At 37.4% G+C, this 16,742-nt stretch overlaps 1 protein-coding gene across 2 annotated transcripts in view; it reads left to right on the forward strand.

Annotated features, from left to right (window-relative positions):
- Nucleotides 1–1,743: 1,743 nt before the first annotated feature.
- The window catches only part of LOC131075753 (uncharacterized), a 34,720-nt gene continuing 19,721 nt past the window's right edge, over nucleotides 1,744–16,742 (forward strand). The window contains exons 1-4 of one of the 2 annotated variants that reach the window (XM_058012642.2): nucleotides 1,791–2,787; nucleotides 2,935–2,971; nucleotides 13,964–14,200; nucleotides 14,315–14,362. In XM_058012642.2, coding sequence (XP_057868625.1) covers nucleotides 2,447–2,787; nucleotides 2,935–2,971; nucleotides 13,964–14,200; nucleotides 14,315–14,362 — 663 coding nt within the window. In that variant the 5' untranslated portion in view covers nucleotides 1,791–2,446. Of the gene's footprint in view, nucleotides 2,788–2,934; nucleotides 2,972–13,963; nucleotides 14,201–14,314; nucleotides 14,363–16,742 lie in introns of both variants that reach the window. The other variant, XM_058012649.2, reaches the window with a different exon arrangement.

Raw genomic sequence — 16,742 nt, forward strand, 5'->3', positions numbered from 1 at the left:
AAATGTTCAAGGCCTGTTAGGACCTACCTGGTTAAGGGATTTAATCAGCTGCAACTGTTAAGGAACAACAGTAAGAAAATGATCTGTTACTTGCACTTCTCTGCTTTCTTAATCAAATCCAGTTATGCTCAACACTCTGCAACTCTCAGGCAGATCTCACACTTCACTTGGATGGCTTAACACATTCTCTAAGACCACCGATATCATAAACATCAACTATGTCATCCTAAATATCCATCTCGACTAGGTCGGCCACAAAACCCTAATTACATCATGAATTTACAATTCAAATCACAAGAGATCACCACAAAATGATATACAAATCATTACAACAAATTGCAATGCAATATCAACCATTGGTTGATCATAACCCATCACGGAAATCCAATCTGTACCAAAGTCAAACCCTCAAAACACTCTACTAGGCGTTTCATTGATTCCCAAGAAATTCTTCCTTGAATCACGCCAAAAAAACAATCAAATCTTTTCACGCGGGTTGTGCCGTGTTACCAACTTCATGTAGACTCGTTGTCGATCATCGTCATAAAAAAATCATTATCGGGTTGATGATTTCTTCACCGGTCTTAAACCCTACTAAAACCTTAGCAAAACTTCATCAAAATTTTGAAACATGTCTTCTGGTAATCATCACAAGTTCCGGTTCCAGTCAGATACATCTTTCCATGATACAAGTTCACCATCCAAACCTCAAATAACCAAACATTACCGATCGCCCGATTCAAGCAAAACATCTCAGTTTTACTGGTTAAAGTCCTATTTCACAGACTTTAGTTCTCTGCCGGTAAACCCTGTCGCCGATAAACCAAATCACTTAGATGACAAGCCAAACATCATAAAACATCACTTCACATCAGTTGCCATCAATGACAACACAAGTAACTGATCATGTCATCTAACCACAAAATCTCAGTCTTCTATCCTCTACCGGTTTAGTCATCGTCCTTCAACTGCATTACCTACATCATCTCATTTGCATCATTTATGCCAAATGCCAACAAATATTACATGCGTCCCTCAACTGAGTCTTTATTAGACAATTCTTTGAATTGAGAGGGTTAAGATTACACATGTATCCCTCAATTGAATCAAGATTACTTAGACAATTCTTTGAATTAAAAGAATCAAGATTACACACGTGTCCCTTAATTGAATCAAGATTACTTAGACAATTCTAACATAAAAATGAATTTTCAAAACTTAAGATCAACAAATACGCTAAATGAGACAAAAACTCAAGATTACTTAGACAATTCTAACATAAAAATGAATATTCAAAACTTAAGATCAACAAATACATTAAATGAGACAAAAACTAAATGCCAAGACTAGGACATCTAAAATTCTCACACAAAAGAGTATAATCAAGATTACTTAGACAATTCTAACATAAAAAATGAATATTCAAAACTTAAGATCAACAAATACACTAAATGAGACAAAAACTAAGTGCCAAGACTAAGACATCTAAAATTCTAGAAAAAAGAGTATAAAACGAAAAAGAAAAGTAAGGGTGTAAAGTTTTCACCTCCATAATTAAAAGCACACAATGTAGAAATAAAAAAGAAGAGCTTCTTGTTGGAGGATTTTGCCTCATGAAAAAACAAAAGCAAAAGCTAGTCAACCTAGGTGTATATTTGTTTTATGTGTGAAAGAAAAAAGCGGTGTCCATAGACGATGTCGATTGCAGTTAACACGAGTTAGGATTGAACCAGGGTAAGGTTATGGTACTGAAACAAATAGGCAGGCAGGCAGGCAGGCTTCAACGTACTTTGGAACATCATTACTACTGTGATAAATTGAAAGGTGACCCACAAATACTAGAGCTAACACCTCAAATTCCAACATTTTGTCGCACCCTTTGCTCTCTTTAACAAACTTGGAAAGTGACGAGGGACCCAATTTTAAGTTGGCTTGAAACATCAAAATGATCGATCGGTGGGCTTTGGAAAACCAGTCCCACTTCAGATTTGACAAAATTTAAAAATGGAGAAAAACAAAGAGGATATAGGTAGCTTATATAACATATTTCCCAGTGCTGGAAAGCATTATAATAATACGCCGTGTGTCGCGGTCAAAATGGCAGTTTCACCTTTCACCTTTCAGGTTTGGTTTGCGTTCCTTCTTCACTTGCTTCATCTTAGCCATCCATGAGGCCCGCTCTATGATCCGAACCGTCGGTTCTCTGGCGGGCAATTCTTTCGGTTAAAATGAAGTACTTTGGATGAACGAGGAAGCGATGGATTCCGTTGTTGAATGGCAGGAGTTGTGGACTGTCGCATAGCAGCACTTCAATCGAAGAAATTTAAAAAAGGGGAAGCGCTCGTATGCAGAGACTGGCCGGGCGGAAAGAAGAGAGGAGAAGATGATTTGAGATTTGGTGCAGCAATGCTGGTGCTCTTCAAAGCGTTCAAGGGTTGGTATTGAGATGGGAAATGCGGCGTCCAATGTGGCTGCCAAGTTTGCTTTTTTCCCGCCGCAGCCTCCTACTTACAGTCTTAATGGTGAGGGCGCCAATGCAAGGATTGTGCTGGGCAGGATGGGGAGTATTACCAAGAACAAGAACTACACCAAGAACAATAGCCAGAATAAGAACCCCCGCGTTCATGTTCTGGACACCAAGCGCGGCAACAGCATTGTGGCCATGTATTGGCGTCATCCTTATGCCAAGTTTACGCTCCTTTATTCGCACGGCAATGCTGCTGATTTAGGGCAGATGTATGATTTGTTTCTGCAGCTCAGGAAGCATCTCCGCGTCAATTTGATGGGGTATGCTACTCTGGGTTAGGTTAGGTTAGGGGAGCCTCTTTGCTGCTGTGTTTTTTAAAACTCTGCTTCGATTTTTTTACTTTGTTTGGGATAAGTTTTAGGTTTTAAGATAAAAATTGAGTGTGAGGCTGCACTGGTTTTATGCAGCTATGATTACTCTGGATATGGAGCTTCTACGGGTAAGGTGAGGACCTTTTTTGGATATTTAAATTACGAGGTCGAATGTAAAGGAAAAATAATTATCAAGAGATAAATGCATTGTACGCGAGTACTTTTTTGAATTTTTGCCTTTAAATAGAAACTTCGCGAAAAAATTAGGTAAATTTGTGAAAATTTTCATTTGTTGTATGGAATTTCAATTTCAATTTAGAAAGTCCTAATTTTCAAAATTGAATTTAATAAATTAAGCACAGAGTTTGTTTTTCCCGCTTCATCTTTGGTTTCTGTGCTTTCTTTGGTATTTTTTGGCACTTTTTAATGACCCAAACTTGTAATCCTGTTATCATTTTCTCTCATAGCGGATGTTGAAGAGTTTAATCTCAAACAATGGTAAAAACAAAACACACAATTTTTTAGAAGCTTTTCCTTTCAGCGTAATGGACTATGAAAACCTCATGCCGTGTTGTTTTCTAGATAACAGGGTGTTGTTTTCTACAGCTTTTAGGTTCGTGTATGTTTTTGAAAGTGTCAGTTGGGATCATATCTTGTTGTGACCAACTCAACATCTTTAAATTATTCAATTATAAAAACTGTGACATGAACGTGCAATTCTCCACTCCTGACGTAAAAAGCATTGGTACTATAGTAGTAAGGCAAAACATCGTTTATATGAATACTGCAATTTTTTTTATGTCTATTTTGGCCATTTGATTAGCATTTTTTAAATCTTGTATTTGTAAAAAATTAAACAAAAAAATATGGTAATTTTTTCTTTACTTGTAACCATGCAAATATATTTCTCATAGATTAAGAGGAATGTGGAGTTTTATCATGGAACTATGTGCATACATCAATTCAAGTACCTGTGCAACCTCTGCTGTTTAGTTTCAGCCATGAGCCAATGAACAAAATATCCCAGTGGAATGAAGGTAGTAGGCTCAATCTTGTAATACCGTGGACATATGTAGAGGGCCATGCAGAATTTTCTGGGTGATCCTGTTGGAGGAATTTAGAAGCTACTTGCAGGACAAAGTTCCTATGGAAAACATAAATTTTACCTCACTTGCATATTTTATGCGGCTACACAAAACAACTGCTACTTGACATATAAAAAAAACATATATGAAGTTTTTATATCCATAGGACGCTGCCGTTTGTTTAGGCCACCAGCAAAATTTTATGCCTCCAGTCAAGCATGCTCAATATTGTTTTGAGCACAGGGATGTTTGGCTTTTGACTAGGTGCCTTGCAAAATATATTTGGATTGCAAGTTATTTTCAAACCTTAGTGTTTATGTGAAACACAATTCTACACTAGGGAATTTTCAAGGAGTTTGGCATAATAATGAATTGAGTTAGAAGAAATTGATTTAAGTAGATTGCAAATCAGTGAAGGATTAAGTTCAAAGTAACACACTTTTGATTATGATGTTTTCAGAATGAAATTAAAACTACAACAGCAAGCTTATCTGAACTGTATTATTAAATAAACTACAATCACATAAATATCCTCTACAAATCAGAATCAAAATCACAATAACACACCTAAAAACAATACAACAAACCTAGATATTGCCACCAATCCTCATAGTCATGAGTGAACCTTTTCCCAGTCAGACTGATTTACGGATCACACAATCACTCCTTTAGATTGGTATTTGAATTAATATAAAAAATGTCTTTCAAAATGAATTGCTGAGTGTTGTAGAATCACTAATCTGAACTCTAGCGAATGCCAAGTGCTTGCCTATGACTATGTTTATATAGATACTAAGTGAATGCATCTTTGTTGAGATAGGTGTAACACCATAGTTATGAGACTGGGACCTGAGTCAGACTCGGCAAGCTGATTTTGACTTGGACTCGGCGAAAAAACTTGGCAACTTGAAAAACCTAAGAAATTTAGTAATTTTTAAGGATTTAAAACTTGTTTCTTGCACCCTTTAAAATAGACTAAGAGAAAATGGAGACTATGTGGCCAGGTTGAGATCTTAGCTTTGATGAACAAGTTCTTTCCAATCACCTTTTCAAACCATGACGATTGCATTAGGACCCTCTTGGATGACTGTGGTTTCTTGATAAGCCAAGGCTGTTGCTTAAAAATTAAAATCCATGTTTTTATCTTGAGAAGGAATGCATAAAAGGGTCCTAGTTTTGGTTAGGGTCCCAAGTTTACTGTTGGAATATTGGGAGGAGGAGGTTTTGATGGGTATTTCTTGTCTTTAGCTCATAGCTTTTGATGTGGTGACCGATTCCAGAAAATACTTCTTGTTTGCTAGATTTTATTTGAATGTGGTTGTGGATAAGGTGCTTCCTTCTTCAACCACCTTGGGGCATCTTTTAAGTTTTAATTCAACCCATCTAGGTACTAACCTGACTAAAACCTCACAAAGAGTGAGTTCACAGCTTTAGGAAACCACTCGACATATTAAATCTCCATGTTCTAGAAGGTTTTGCTAAGCACCTTTTTTGCACGTTGCATTCTTTAAAAATACAATAACAATCCATGTTTCATTAGTCTACAGAAAGAAACATACAATCCCATTTTTTGCCCTAGACATCAGTTACCTAGTAATTAAATGTCTTCTATTGTAGGGCCATCCTTGTCAAGTCTCAAAAAAGATTGTAATACTTTTTAGTCATTCGGCCTTTTTAACTACATTCATGGCAGGGTTAAGCTTAATAACAAGTATTTTAGGGCAGATGATTACTTAGCATGCTCATGTCTTCCACTGTTGGGGCTTCGGCTCTTGATGAGGCTGTTGATTCCATTTCTATGATGGTAGCCTGCAGCAAATTTGGCCATCCCTAGTTCTCTAGTTAGGATCATTTGATTGCAGAATGCTCCTGTAAGATTCGTCCCCCCGCAACAATCCAACTTACAGTTATAATTTTTCTTGTTATCACCATTTATATTGACATTGCTCTACAACTTATTATATTAATTCCGCTTTTCTTTCCCAGAATTTTTTGTTTGGCCTTTCACATCATATCTCTCACCCCTAATCTCTGATATACTAATAACTTCTATTCAAGGAAGAGAATAGATGGCCAGGGGCATGGTACTGTCAGTGCGGTCACCAAAATCAAGAATCATGTACAATTTAATACACTCAAAAGGGATGGTGCAGGGAGGTAGTAACTGCCAATATAAATTCAAATTTTTTAATTTAAAAATAAAATAACTAAACAAACAAATCTTCCTTGCATAATGCACCCATTTGCGCTCTGTTATGCTGTATAAGATCTAGGTCTTGCCATGAAATCCACTTATCATCAACAAATTGATTTTGAGAGTTCAGCAGTTTTTTTATGGCAGTTATTGTCTTGCATAACAAAAGAACTATCTTGTACAACATATGAAATCTGGATGGCTCCATAAATCTGGTATAATGGTTGTATTGTCCTGCATAGCAGAAGAATCACTTCGTGTAGCATATGCATTTGCATGGGCAGCGAAGGGGATATTTGTGGAACAGAGATGTTAGATAGCGAACAAATGAATCTTCTTGAGCAGCAAAGGCAATTGCACAACAAAGAAACATCTTGTGTAGTGAAAGAATACCTTGTGCAGCAGAGAAGGGTACCTTGCACAGTATCACAACCTGCTATTATTGGTCTTCTGATCTTGCACAACATCTGAGATTTGCATTTGAATGCATAGAAGCTCACAAATGCATTTGTTCAAAACCACTTAATCATATCCAACCCAGTTTATTGGTGCATTGTACATTTCCTACTTAAAGAGCAATCAATATATCTACAATATTTCTAATATAAAACAGAAATCATTTCTGTAATGACCACCCTGAATTTGAAACCAAAATTTTCCAACACCCACAAAGTTTTCACCAGTTTTTGCATTCTTCACCATGACCATTTTAACAAACAGTTTGCATGAATATTTGAATGGAGAGTTTTCTGACTTCTGAGTTTTATATGATGCAGAGTTTTTGTCCTCAGCTTCAAGAAACCATTGGGGTTTTTGTCCCGCTGGTAGAGTTGGCCATAGGCGTAAATCTCCAAATCTCCAAAGAGATATAAACAAACTTCTGAATAATCTGAATGAATCCAAGGAGACCCTTCAACCTTCTATTATGACCATTCCGGAAACTTATCAGAAATTACAATTTAAATCATTTTATACTTTAACTAAACCTTATTGCTTCAAAAAGTGCTTTATTTTATTATTTAAATTTTCCCAACAATTGACACCTTATTACTTTAGAACAAATATTAAAATAATATCAACCATCTTACAAAAATCTTGCCAAGACATCGAAATGGAATATTGATCGTATCGGAACATAATTGGTGCTGAAGGATGATGATTGGTGCCAAAACGAGCGTTGACTATAAATAACAGTGGTCCTCCAAGGATTTTTTTGGATTAGATATCATATAAACATTACATATCATCAGGAATGTCTGAGTTTAGCAGTATCAGGGCACCAAGGGAAGGTGCATACACAAAAAATATACAGTTGACGAGCACCTCCACTGTGGGAAGATGATTACATTAGATACACATTTATACCAGCAAAAACAAAATAGACAGTCTTAGAGAACTAGGAAAATAAGATTTCAGATTTTGGTGCAGAGTTGGTTCCCAATGGAGGGATCCAAGCCACCCATCCCAACTTTGCATCCTGCCATACTTCCACTCGACCATCAAGTATGTCCTGTTTGTGGGGGTGTGAGGTGTGCTCATGGATCAGGTCAGCTTCCTCTCGAGAGATCTCCATGTGTAGGTGTCTACGTTCCATTTGCCTCATGAAGGCCATTAGTGCTTGTTCAAATGCAGCCTTGCCCGGTTCATTCCTCTCCCACGTGAAGCCGTGAGATAGCTCTCGGATGTACACAGTGGTGGCTCCTTCCTTTATCCATCTGTCAAATTTGTCTGAATCCAGCTTTATTACCACAGTGACCTGCATCGAGACAGTGTAAAAAATGAGTCTCCTAAGAGACTCAGTGAGGTGCCTGGTGCTGTTATCAAAGACGTCATCATTGCGATACTTCCAAATGAGCCAAAGAACCTCTAAAGGAAAACAAGACCAAAAGATATTTGCAGTTTTCCTACAGCCCTTAATGTAGCCTAAAACAACTTCTATGATTTCAACAAAATTAGATTCTAGATTAAGGCCGAACAATCTCCATATTTCTTTTGCAAAGTGACATTCAAAAAATATATGTTTCACTGTTTCAGGTACTCTACATATTTTACAGTTTATGCAATTACCCTCCTTATCTTTTATGGGGAGTTTATTTAACAGCAGGCGTCAGCCAAAGAATTGTTTTTTTGGTTCATTTTGAGCCATCCAGAACTTACCCAACCTATCTTTCCAGTCCTTTGGTTCCCAGTTTAGACCCCAACATCTGTTAAGGTGAAGAAATATGGTATCAGCCTCGGTAAGTGAAGAATATATGCATTTGGCTTTAAGGGAGGGGAGAGGTGTGCCATCGGGCCAGCAGAGTGCAGAAAGGGGGGAGTGAGGGAGAGGAGGGTGAGAGGGGGGCAAAACAGAAGCTAAGGCCATTTTAAGGATGTTATAGGTCCTACTCTGGGATGTCGGGATAGAGAAGGTAAGTTTCAGCTCCTCCCACGTTCTCAATTGGCCATTCTCAAATATCTGATCAAAATATTTAATACCCATATTGTGCCATTTCAGTGCAGAGCAGCCTTGAAGAGTAGCTAAGGGTTTCCCATTATGAAATAGGTTCCACCATATTGATCTGTTATTGGCAATCTGCCCCTGTATAGTTCCATTCACTTTGATGTGTACCAAGTGCTTCACCTGTTCCCAAGCTTTCCATAGGGACTTAAAGACCTCAGAACCAGTTGGGGATACCTCTATCTGTCCAAGAAGAAGGTCAAGCATGGGGAGATCCTTCCATTTCCTGGCTTTCTTAGGGATTGAGGATGCAATATTATTTCTTAATAGAATTTTCCATGGCTCATCCCCTTCCATGGCCTTGAGAATCCACTTGGAGGCGAGGGCAATGCCCTATAGTTCGAGGTCTTTTAACCCCATCCCACCAAAAAGCTTATGCATAGTGCACCACTCCCATTTCATTGCATGTTGCTTCCTAGTACCTTTTCCATCTGACCATAGGAATTCCCTAATCTGTTTTTGGATATGATTGAATTGGTAGTTTTTAAAGAGCCAAGCAGAGGAGAAATAGATATTATATGATGCCAATATCTTTTGACAGACCTGAAATCTTCCAGCTAAAGACAGATAGTTCCTGTTCCATTTAGAGAGCTTCTTCTCTATCTTATTTCTTACCCACTCCCACATTTCTTTTAAATTTGGAAGGACAGAGAAAGGGATGCCTAGGTATTTTACATTCTATGTAGGGCCCAACCAGTTGAGCGATAATTTTGAAAGCCAGTTCGGGGGGTTGTCATCCCAGCCAAGGAGATTGGATTTGTGCATAGCTATCTTACTGCCAGAGGCTAGCCAAAAGATATCTATATTTTTCAGCAGAGCAACAAGGTTTTCTTCCTCGAGTTTAATCAAAATTGTAGTATCATCAACAAATTGGACATTACAAATTTCCTTTTTGTTAGGTAAGGATATGCCCCTAACATGAGGCGTGATAGAGGAGTCTTTAAGTAAGTAGAACATTGCATCAACAACTAGAACAAATAGGGCTGGAGCTAAGGGACATCCTTGCCTGATAGATCTAGTTAGTGTAAAATTGGAGGACCTTATCCCATTTACTTCAACGGAGGCATTGGCATCACATAATAGGCGTTTTGACCAGTTTACAAAATCCAGGGGGGAATCCTAATGATTGAAGCATCTGAATGATATATTCCCATTCTATTCTATCATAAGCTTTCTCGAAGTCTATGAGTAACATAGCTCCATTTTGCCCTGATTCCTTTTCCCAATGGAGTGATTCCCAACATGTGATTAGGTTTTCCAGTATATACCGTCCTTTGACAAACCTTGTTTGAGTAGTACTGATAATCTTAGGTAAGATTTTCTCCAATCTGCATGCAGTCAATTTCCCTAAGATTTTATATGACACATTCAACAGTGTAATAGGTCTCCAGTTTTTAATTAGGGTTCTGTCACCCTCTTTAGGGATGAGCTTGATCAGACCTTGGTTAATGTTTGCTCCCAGGGATCCATTGTGGATAGCCTCAGTATATAGAGAGTGAAGATCATCCACAACCTATTCAATATTTTCTTTGTAGAATTCTATCGGAAATCCATCAGGGCCAGGGGATTTATCATTATTGAGGGCCGATATAGCTTTCCTGATTTCTTCTTTAGAAATAGTCATTTCAAGCATCTTACTATCTTCCTCATCAAGAAGTTTGGGGACCAAAGACATGACTATCTTTCTAGCATTATCCTGCTCCTCCCTAACTGGTTCTGTAGAGAACAATTGCTTGTAGAACTGAGCAAAGCACTCTAGAATTTCAGTTGGCTCAAAGAGGTTCTTATTCTGTTCCCATATGGTGTCTATTTTCTCTCTTGCTTGTTTCATTTTAAGAATCTGGAAGAAGAATTTAGATCCTCGATCCCCAGTATCCAGCCAGTTTAACTTAGCCCTAGTTCTCCATCCTTTGCTTTTTTGATTTTGCAATCTTCTAAGATCATTCTTGGCCTTAATTAGTTGATTGGTGAGTGCTACATTCTCAGGAGCCCCTTGAAGATCAAGCTCAACCACTTGCAGGGCACTATGCAATTGCATCTCAGAGGCTCTGGCATCTTTAGCCTTCTTTTTACCCACAGCCTGACAAAGTGAGGTCCAGGTTATAACATTTTGGTCCATCTATCAATGTTGGACAAATGGCTGTTGCCATATTTATTAAACATTCTGACCAGGCATAGTGCACATTTTAGGTCATCATCCTTTAGAAGACTAATGTTCATTCTAAAGTTCGAACTAGGGCTTGGTGGGGCCACTCTACTATTAGTTATCTTTAGCTCAATCATAATAGGGTGATGATCTGATAGTGTATATGGTATGACAGAATATTGAACACCCTCCTCATTTTTAACAATTTCGAAGAAGTCTTTGTTGAAGTAAAATCTATCTAGTCTGTAGTAGACTCTCTTATTATACTGTTTGTGGTTACACCAGGTGTACCATATTGACTTATGCTCTCCCTTCTTTCTTGCTATCGGGTCAGTCAGTCTCATCTTGTTAACCATCCTTTCCCAGTGTATTCTCTTAGCACCTTTCCATTCCACCTTGTTCCCTTCCTGTTTATCTTGTGCATTAATTACCATGTTGAAGTCCCCTCCCAAGAGCCAGGGGATGTCTTCCAATTTTGCAAGCCATTCCCACATCGCCCCTCTTTCTCTGTAGTCATTAGATGCATAGATTGAGTAGAGACCAAATGTAGAATTGTCATTCTGTATGATAGCCCATACTGCCCTTTCACAAGGGGATTGTCCCCATTTAACAACTTTATTCGCCCATTTAGGGTTTAATAATATTGCAGCTCCACCCTTTCCTTTAGGGTGATTGGTGTAGAAGGGAGTGGCCTCCCTCCAGATGAATTTTAGACCAATTTCTAGGGTAAACCCCACTGATTTTAGTTCTTGGAGCATAAGACAATCAATGTCCTTGTGCATATTTAGAAATCTTTTGACCACATATTTCCTGTCAGGGGCCTCTAGTCCCCTGATGTTCCATGAGATGGTTTTCAGCATTAGGAGGTTAATTTGGGAGTGTCCACTAAGAATTTAAACCCCTCAAAGCACTTAGGCCATTCCTCAGGTTTAGAAAGATGGCTGGCATCAAAGGCCACTGTTGAGAGTGGTCTACCTCTCTTCTTCCTAAGTTCAGAGAGCTGCTTAGTTCCCAATGATTCTTTCCTAGCTGTAGTCTCTTTATTGGCCTTAGGAGACCTTTTTCTCCTTTTCTTTTTTGTTTTATTACCAGCTAGGTCTTCTCCCCCATTATTAGTGCTGAAACAATCCCATACTATAAATAGCAATGGTCTTCCAAGGATTGAGGAGAACAAACTTAGAAAAACCTAGAAAGACCCAAAAATGCTAGTGCTGAAACGAGCAATTACTATAAACAACAATGGTCTTCCAAGGGCTGAGGAGAACAAACCTAGAAAAAACTTAGGAAGATCCAGAAATACTGGTGCCAAAACAAGCTCTTACCATAAATAATAGTGGTCTTTAAGGACTGAGGAGGACAAACCCAAAAGAACTGGCCAACATTTACAGAACAGTGTGGCATAAAAATGGGGACATTACATGCAACCTGCTATTATTGGTCTTCTGATCTTGCATAACATCTCAGATTTGCATTTGAATGCATAGAAGCTCACAAATGCACTTGTTCAAAACCACTTAATCATATCCAACTCAGTTTTATTAGTGCATTATATGTTTTCCTACTTAAAAATCAATCAATTTATCTACAATAATTCTAATATAAAACAGAAATCAATTCAAGTTATATTTGCGTGGAATAGATGGAAAATTCCACTAGTCCAGTGTATTTCTAGGTTAAAAGTATGCCCAGAGATAGGAATAGGTTATACGATCATATATGTTTGTGAGGCTTATCACCCCCACTGCTAGCGGTGGTTCAAATTCGTTTTTCGAAGGAATGGATCTTTCAGTTACAGAGTCTTAATTCTAGGGTTTTATGTGAAAACAAATTACATGGGGCCACTGGCACAGTAGAAATAAGAGCACCAGCCTCCTTCAGAGGAACTGAACCTTAGATTCAACCATGAATTTGAAGTGAAATTAATAATAACCATTAAACTCTTTCATAGCTATATGCCATAAAAATGAGGATCCTGCTATGGTAAATTTTGTTTTGCCATGTACCAAACTGTTTGGATTTGCATACAAGATCTTTTTGCATGATTTTCTAGATTTCTGTCAACATGAGTCCAACTAAATTTTTGTTGCACAAAATGATTGACTTATTCTTTGAGTCTAAAAAGCTACTATTTAAACATGAGTAGAATGTCTGTTGGAAAGGATTGGATTCATAGAAAGTGGCTGAATGGTCAAGGCATTATTTGACAAGATTGATTTTGATTGCAAATTATGGAATGCTGACACTTGAGTTATATAGTTAACCAGAGACAGTTCCAGAAATGTGTTTATCTAAGTGTTGTAACTTACACATGCTCCTGAGGTTCAGAAAAACAAAAACAAACAAACTTACACATGCTCCCGAGGTTTAAATTTCCTCCAAATCCAGCCAATGATTGTCAATTATCCAGTGAGCTGTCATACTATCTAAATTTTTGCCTACAAAGTATGTTGATAACTTGATATCAACATTTTCTGTTAGGTAGTGTTAGGTTGTTCCCAGTGTCATAATTTTCCCAGTAGTGTCTCAACTGATTAACAACTGTTGTTTGTTTGACATATGCTAGCAGTTGTGAGCTGGCTCAAACTCTGGCATTCTGATTGCCACATGGGATGGCAGTCAAACCCCCAGGGTTGACCATTAAAATGCACCGTGCTTTTCAATAATTTGGCTCTTTTTAATAATCAATTCATTTTTTTGGTTATTTTTACATTTATAGGACAAAACATTCAGAGCACAAGGAGACTGCAAATTTTGCAAATAGTTTCAATGAGATTATGTGACTGACATGAAATAATGAAATCAGTATATATGTTTATTTTAATGTCTGCATTATATTTTGCATGACACAACAAATTAGTTCATTTGGTTTTGTTTGATTTTAGGAATACCACATTTTTTCTTTCATTTTTCCATGTTGTTCCCATTTATAAACCCATGTAATTGACAAAAAAATACACTTTTGCCATGCCATGTCAATGACATATAAATGGAATGCTACTATAGTGTGATCTCATCTGGTAAAAGTTGAAGGTTTTGTTCCACTTTGACTATGGAATTAAGGCAAATTTTAGCAGAAATGTGCTAGATGATTTATCTGGTTTTTAACTATATAATAATGTGGGAAGTTTTTCTTGTTGATTTACTGAACTTTATCAAAGACTAAATCTCATGTGTGAGATAATGCCGTTTGAAATGGATAGGCGACAGAATACAACACATATTCAGACATTGAAGCAGTGTACCAATGTTTGGAAACAGAGTATGGATTGAAGCAGGAGGATTTGATTTTATATGGACAGTCTGTTGGTAGTGGACCCACATTGCACCTGGCAACTCGCTTGCCACAAGTTAAAGCTGTTGTTCTTCATAGTGCTATACTCTCAGGCCTTCGTGTACTATACCCTATCAAAATCACCTTCTGGTTTGATATCTACAAAGTAAGTAAAATAGAACAATAAGGCATTTGATTTGTACATGTGCTATTCTTGAATATTGTTATATTAAGAGTGAACATAGCTAGCAGAATTGAGCAGAAATATGTTAATGTGCAGAATATAGACAAGATTCGACATGTGAAATGTCCCGTCCTTGTCATTCATGTAAGTATATCCCTTATTGCTTCTCAATTTCTTTATGCAACATCAGTGCATCAAATTGTAATCATTGCGAATGCCATTTTGAGAGAATAGAAATGAAACACTCATTTAAATTTGAGGTAAAATGGTTTCGCCTGAACCTCTTTTCAAACCTTCAAAAGATACAAGATAATGACCCATAATTTTCCAAGCCTAGGTGCGAATGGGTAATGCATATAAACCTATGGCAACTCATAAGACAAGAGAAGGGTTCAGTTGCAAGCTTTGGAGTTAAATTGTAATTGCTAAAAGGTTTGATTGCAATGTTAACAAAAATGATAGTAATTTTACATCCTAGTGCTGAGGAAGTCTATGACAGTATTCTGTATTAGAATGGACCATTAAGAATGTTTATGTAAATTGGGAAGTTGATTTGATAGTGAAGTTGATGGGTAATGGATTGCAGGCTTTTCATATTAATAAAAGGAATAATGATTATTGTAGGGGTTCTGACTCAAAGCAAGTCAGTGTTGGATGTGGAATAGAAGTACAGATATTAAGCATATTCTATTTGGCACATCTAACTGTAGTCTTTCTTTATTTTCTCATGACTTACTCTTGAGTATTCTACTCCATCTTTATTGTTTAGAGGTTTTTCTTTCTTCAAATTGTTGGGGACATGTGTTACTTGTCAACAAGCAAGAAGCTTGGTTTTGATTCCAGATAATTTGTGGTACTTACTACTACTAACAACAACATATGCACAAAAAGGGATCAAGGTTACAAATGTAGTCAATGGTTAAAGTACAGAAAAATTAACTATGGACGTTTTATTATCTAAAGTCACATGCTTATGGATGTACTTTTATCTGTAGTTCTAAAGCTATCTAAGGATCTGGCATTCTGAGATTTAGAGATAAGTGCAATCCGGATTTTCCTAAAAGCTTTCAGGATCTTTTGATTGTTGTGTGATTCTTCCACGACAACCGCTAGTTTGTCCTTCACCAGCTTTCCCAGAAGTGTTGAAAAAATAAAGCTGGGAAGCCATTAGGGCTTGGAGCACTATAACTATCTAATCTAAAAAGATACGCTTTGACTCCTTCCTTTGAGAATAGAAGAAGCAGATTCAGGCATTGATAAGGGGAAATGGGCCTTGTTACAGACTTGAGAAGAGATTTTGGAGCCTCCCTATCAACCTTATCTCCAAAAAGGAATACATCTAATTAATGAATTGCTTCTTGATGTACTTCATCCTGTGTATCAAGGATTCTTTTTGTGAGTTTGTTCTAATTTGATCTTCATATCTTTCGCTGCCTTTTCTCCCTTCTTTGAGGCTTGTCTACTTGTTTTTCTCTTTTTCACCCACTTGGCTTTGTTGACATGCTTCCTTTTTCACCAACTTTTTTCATTTGAGATGGACTTAGTTACCAAGATGACCATTGGAAATTCCTTCACCAAGTGACCATATTGATGACATTTTTGACATCTGAAAGAAATACTCTCATGGTATATTTGTTGGATCCATTCAATGCTCCAGCTTCAAGTATGATATTTTTCAGCAACGGTTGATTGGGTTCCAATTCAACATGCAGCTGAGCATAATTATTAGTTCTTTTGCCTCAAGTAGATTAGGCCATGTTGAGGAAACAACCCTAAAATGCCCTTTATTGTCTTGAAAACAAATTGTGATCAAAGCTCGCAAAGGAGAGCATATGGCTATTTATACAGGGGCTTTGGATGGCAATTTTTTTGTGGGCTTAACTTTAAACCCTAATGCCAAAATGTTAGGAACAACCCAACATTTCTGTAAAGCCTCAATCCCTTTGAAAAATCATTTCATGATCAGTTTTAACTTATTTTGCAAAGGTAACTATAATGTACCCCCTGAGGACATGTTTTGGTCTCATTGTCACTGTTCTTTCTCGAATTTCCTACCGATAACTGCATCTTTAGAAATCTGCAGATTACACCATGGGAAGAGAGTCTCTGTATGTTACCTTTTGAACAATCTATATCCATCTCAAGAATGAGACTGTTTTGTCTGCTTTCAGACACATGTTTGTAAGATTCTGTAGAGAAGAGAACTTTTGATTCCCACCACGTTTCAGAATGTTAAAAGAAAAAAGAACCCTTCTGATCTCTTCTCCCTCCTGTCAAAGTTTTGGAAAAAATATCTGATTCAGGTGCTGCACACCTCCCTCTTCATCTCTTTCCCTTTACCCCAGTTATATAGTTGGATAGATGGACAGTTGGATAGTTCTCCTCAGAATACGATAGACTGCCTCCCTCCTAAACCCTCGCACAATTCAACATGCACAAAATCGTGTCCTCCAGAACGAGATTTTAATCCCTTCAGAGACTAACAGAAATAACCAGGTGAGGAAGAAAGCAATCAGATTAGATG

The sequence above is a fragment of the Cryptomeria japonica genome, chromosome 10, assembly GCF_030272615.1.
Source record: "Cryptomeria japonica chromosome 10, Sugi_1.0, whole genome shotgun sequence".
Taxonomy (NCBI): Eukaryota; Viridiplantae; Streptophyta; class Pinopsida; order Cupressales; family Cupressaceae; genus Cryptomeria; species Cryptomeria japonica.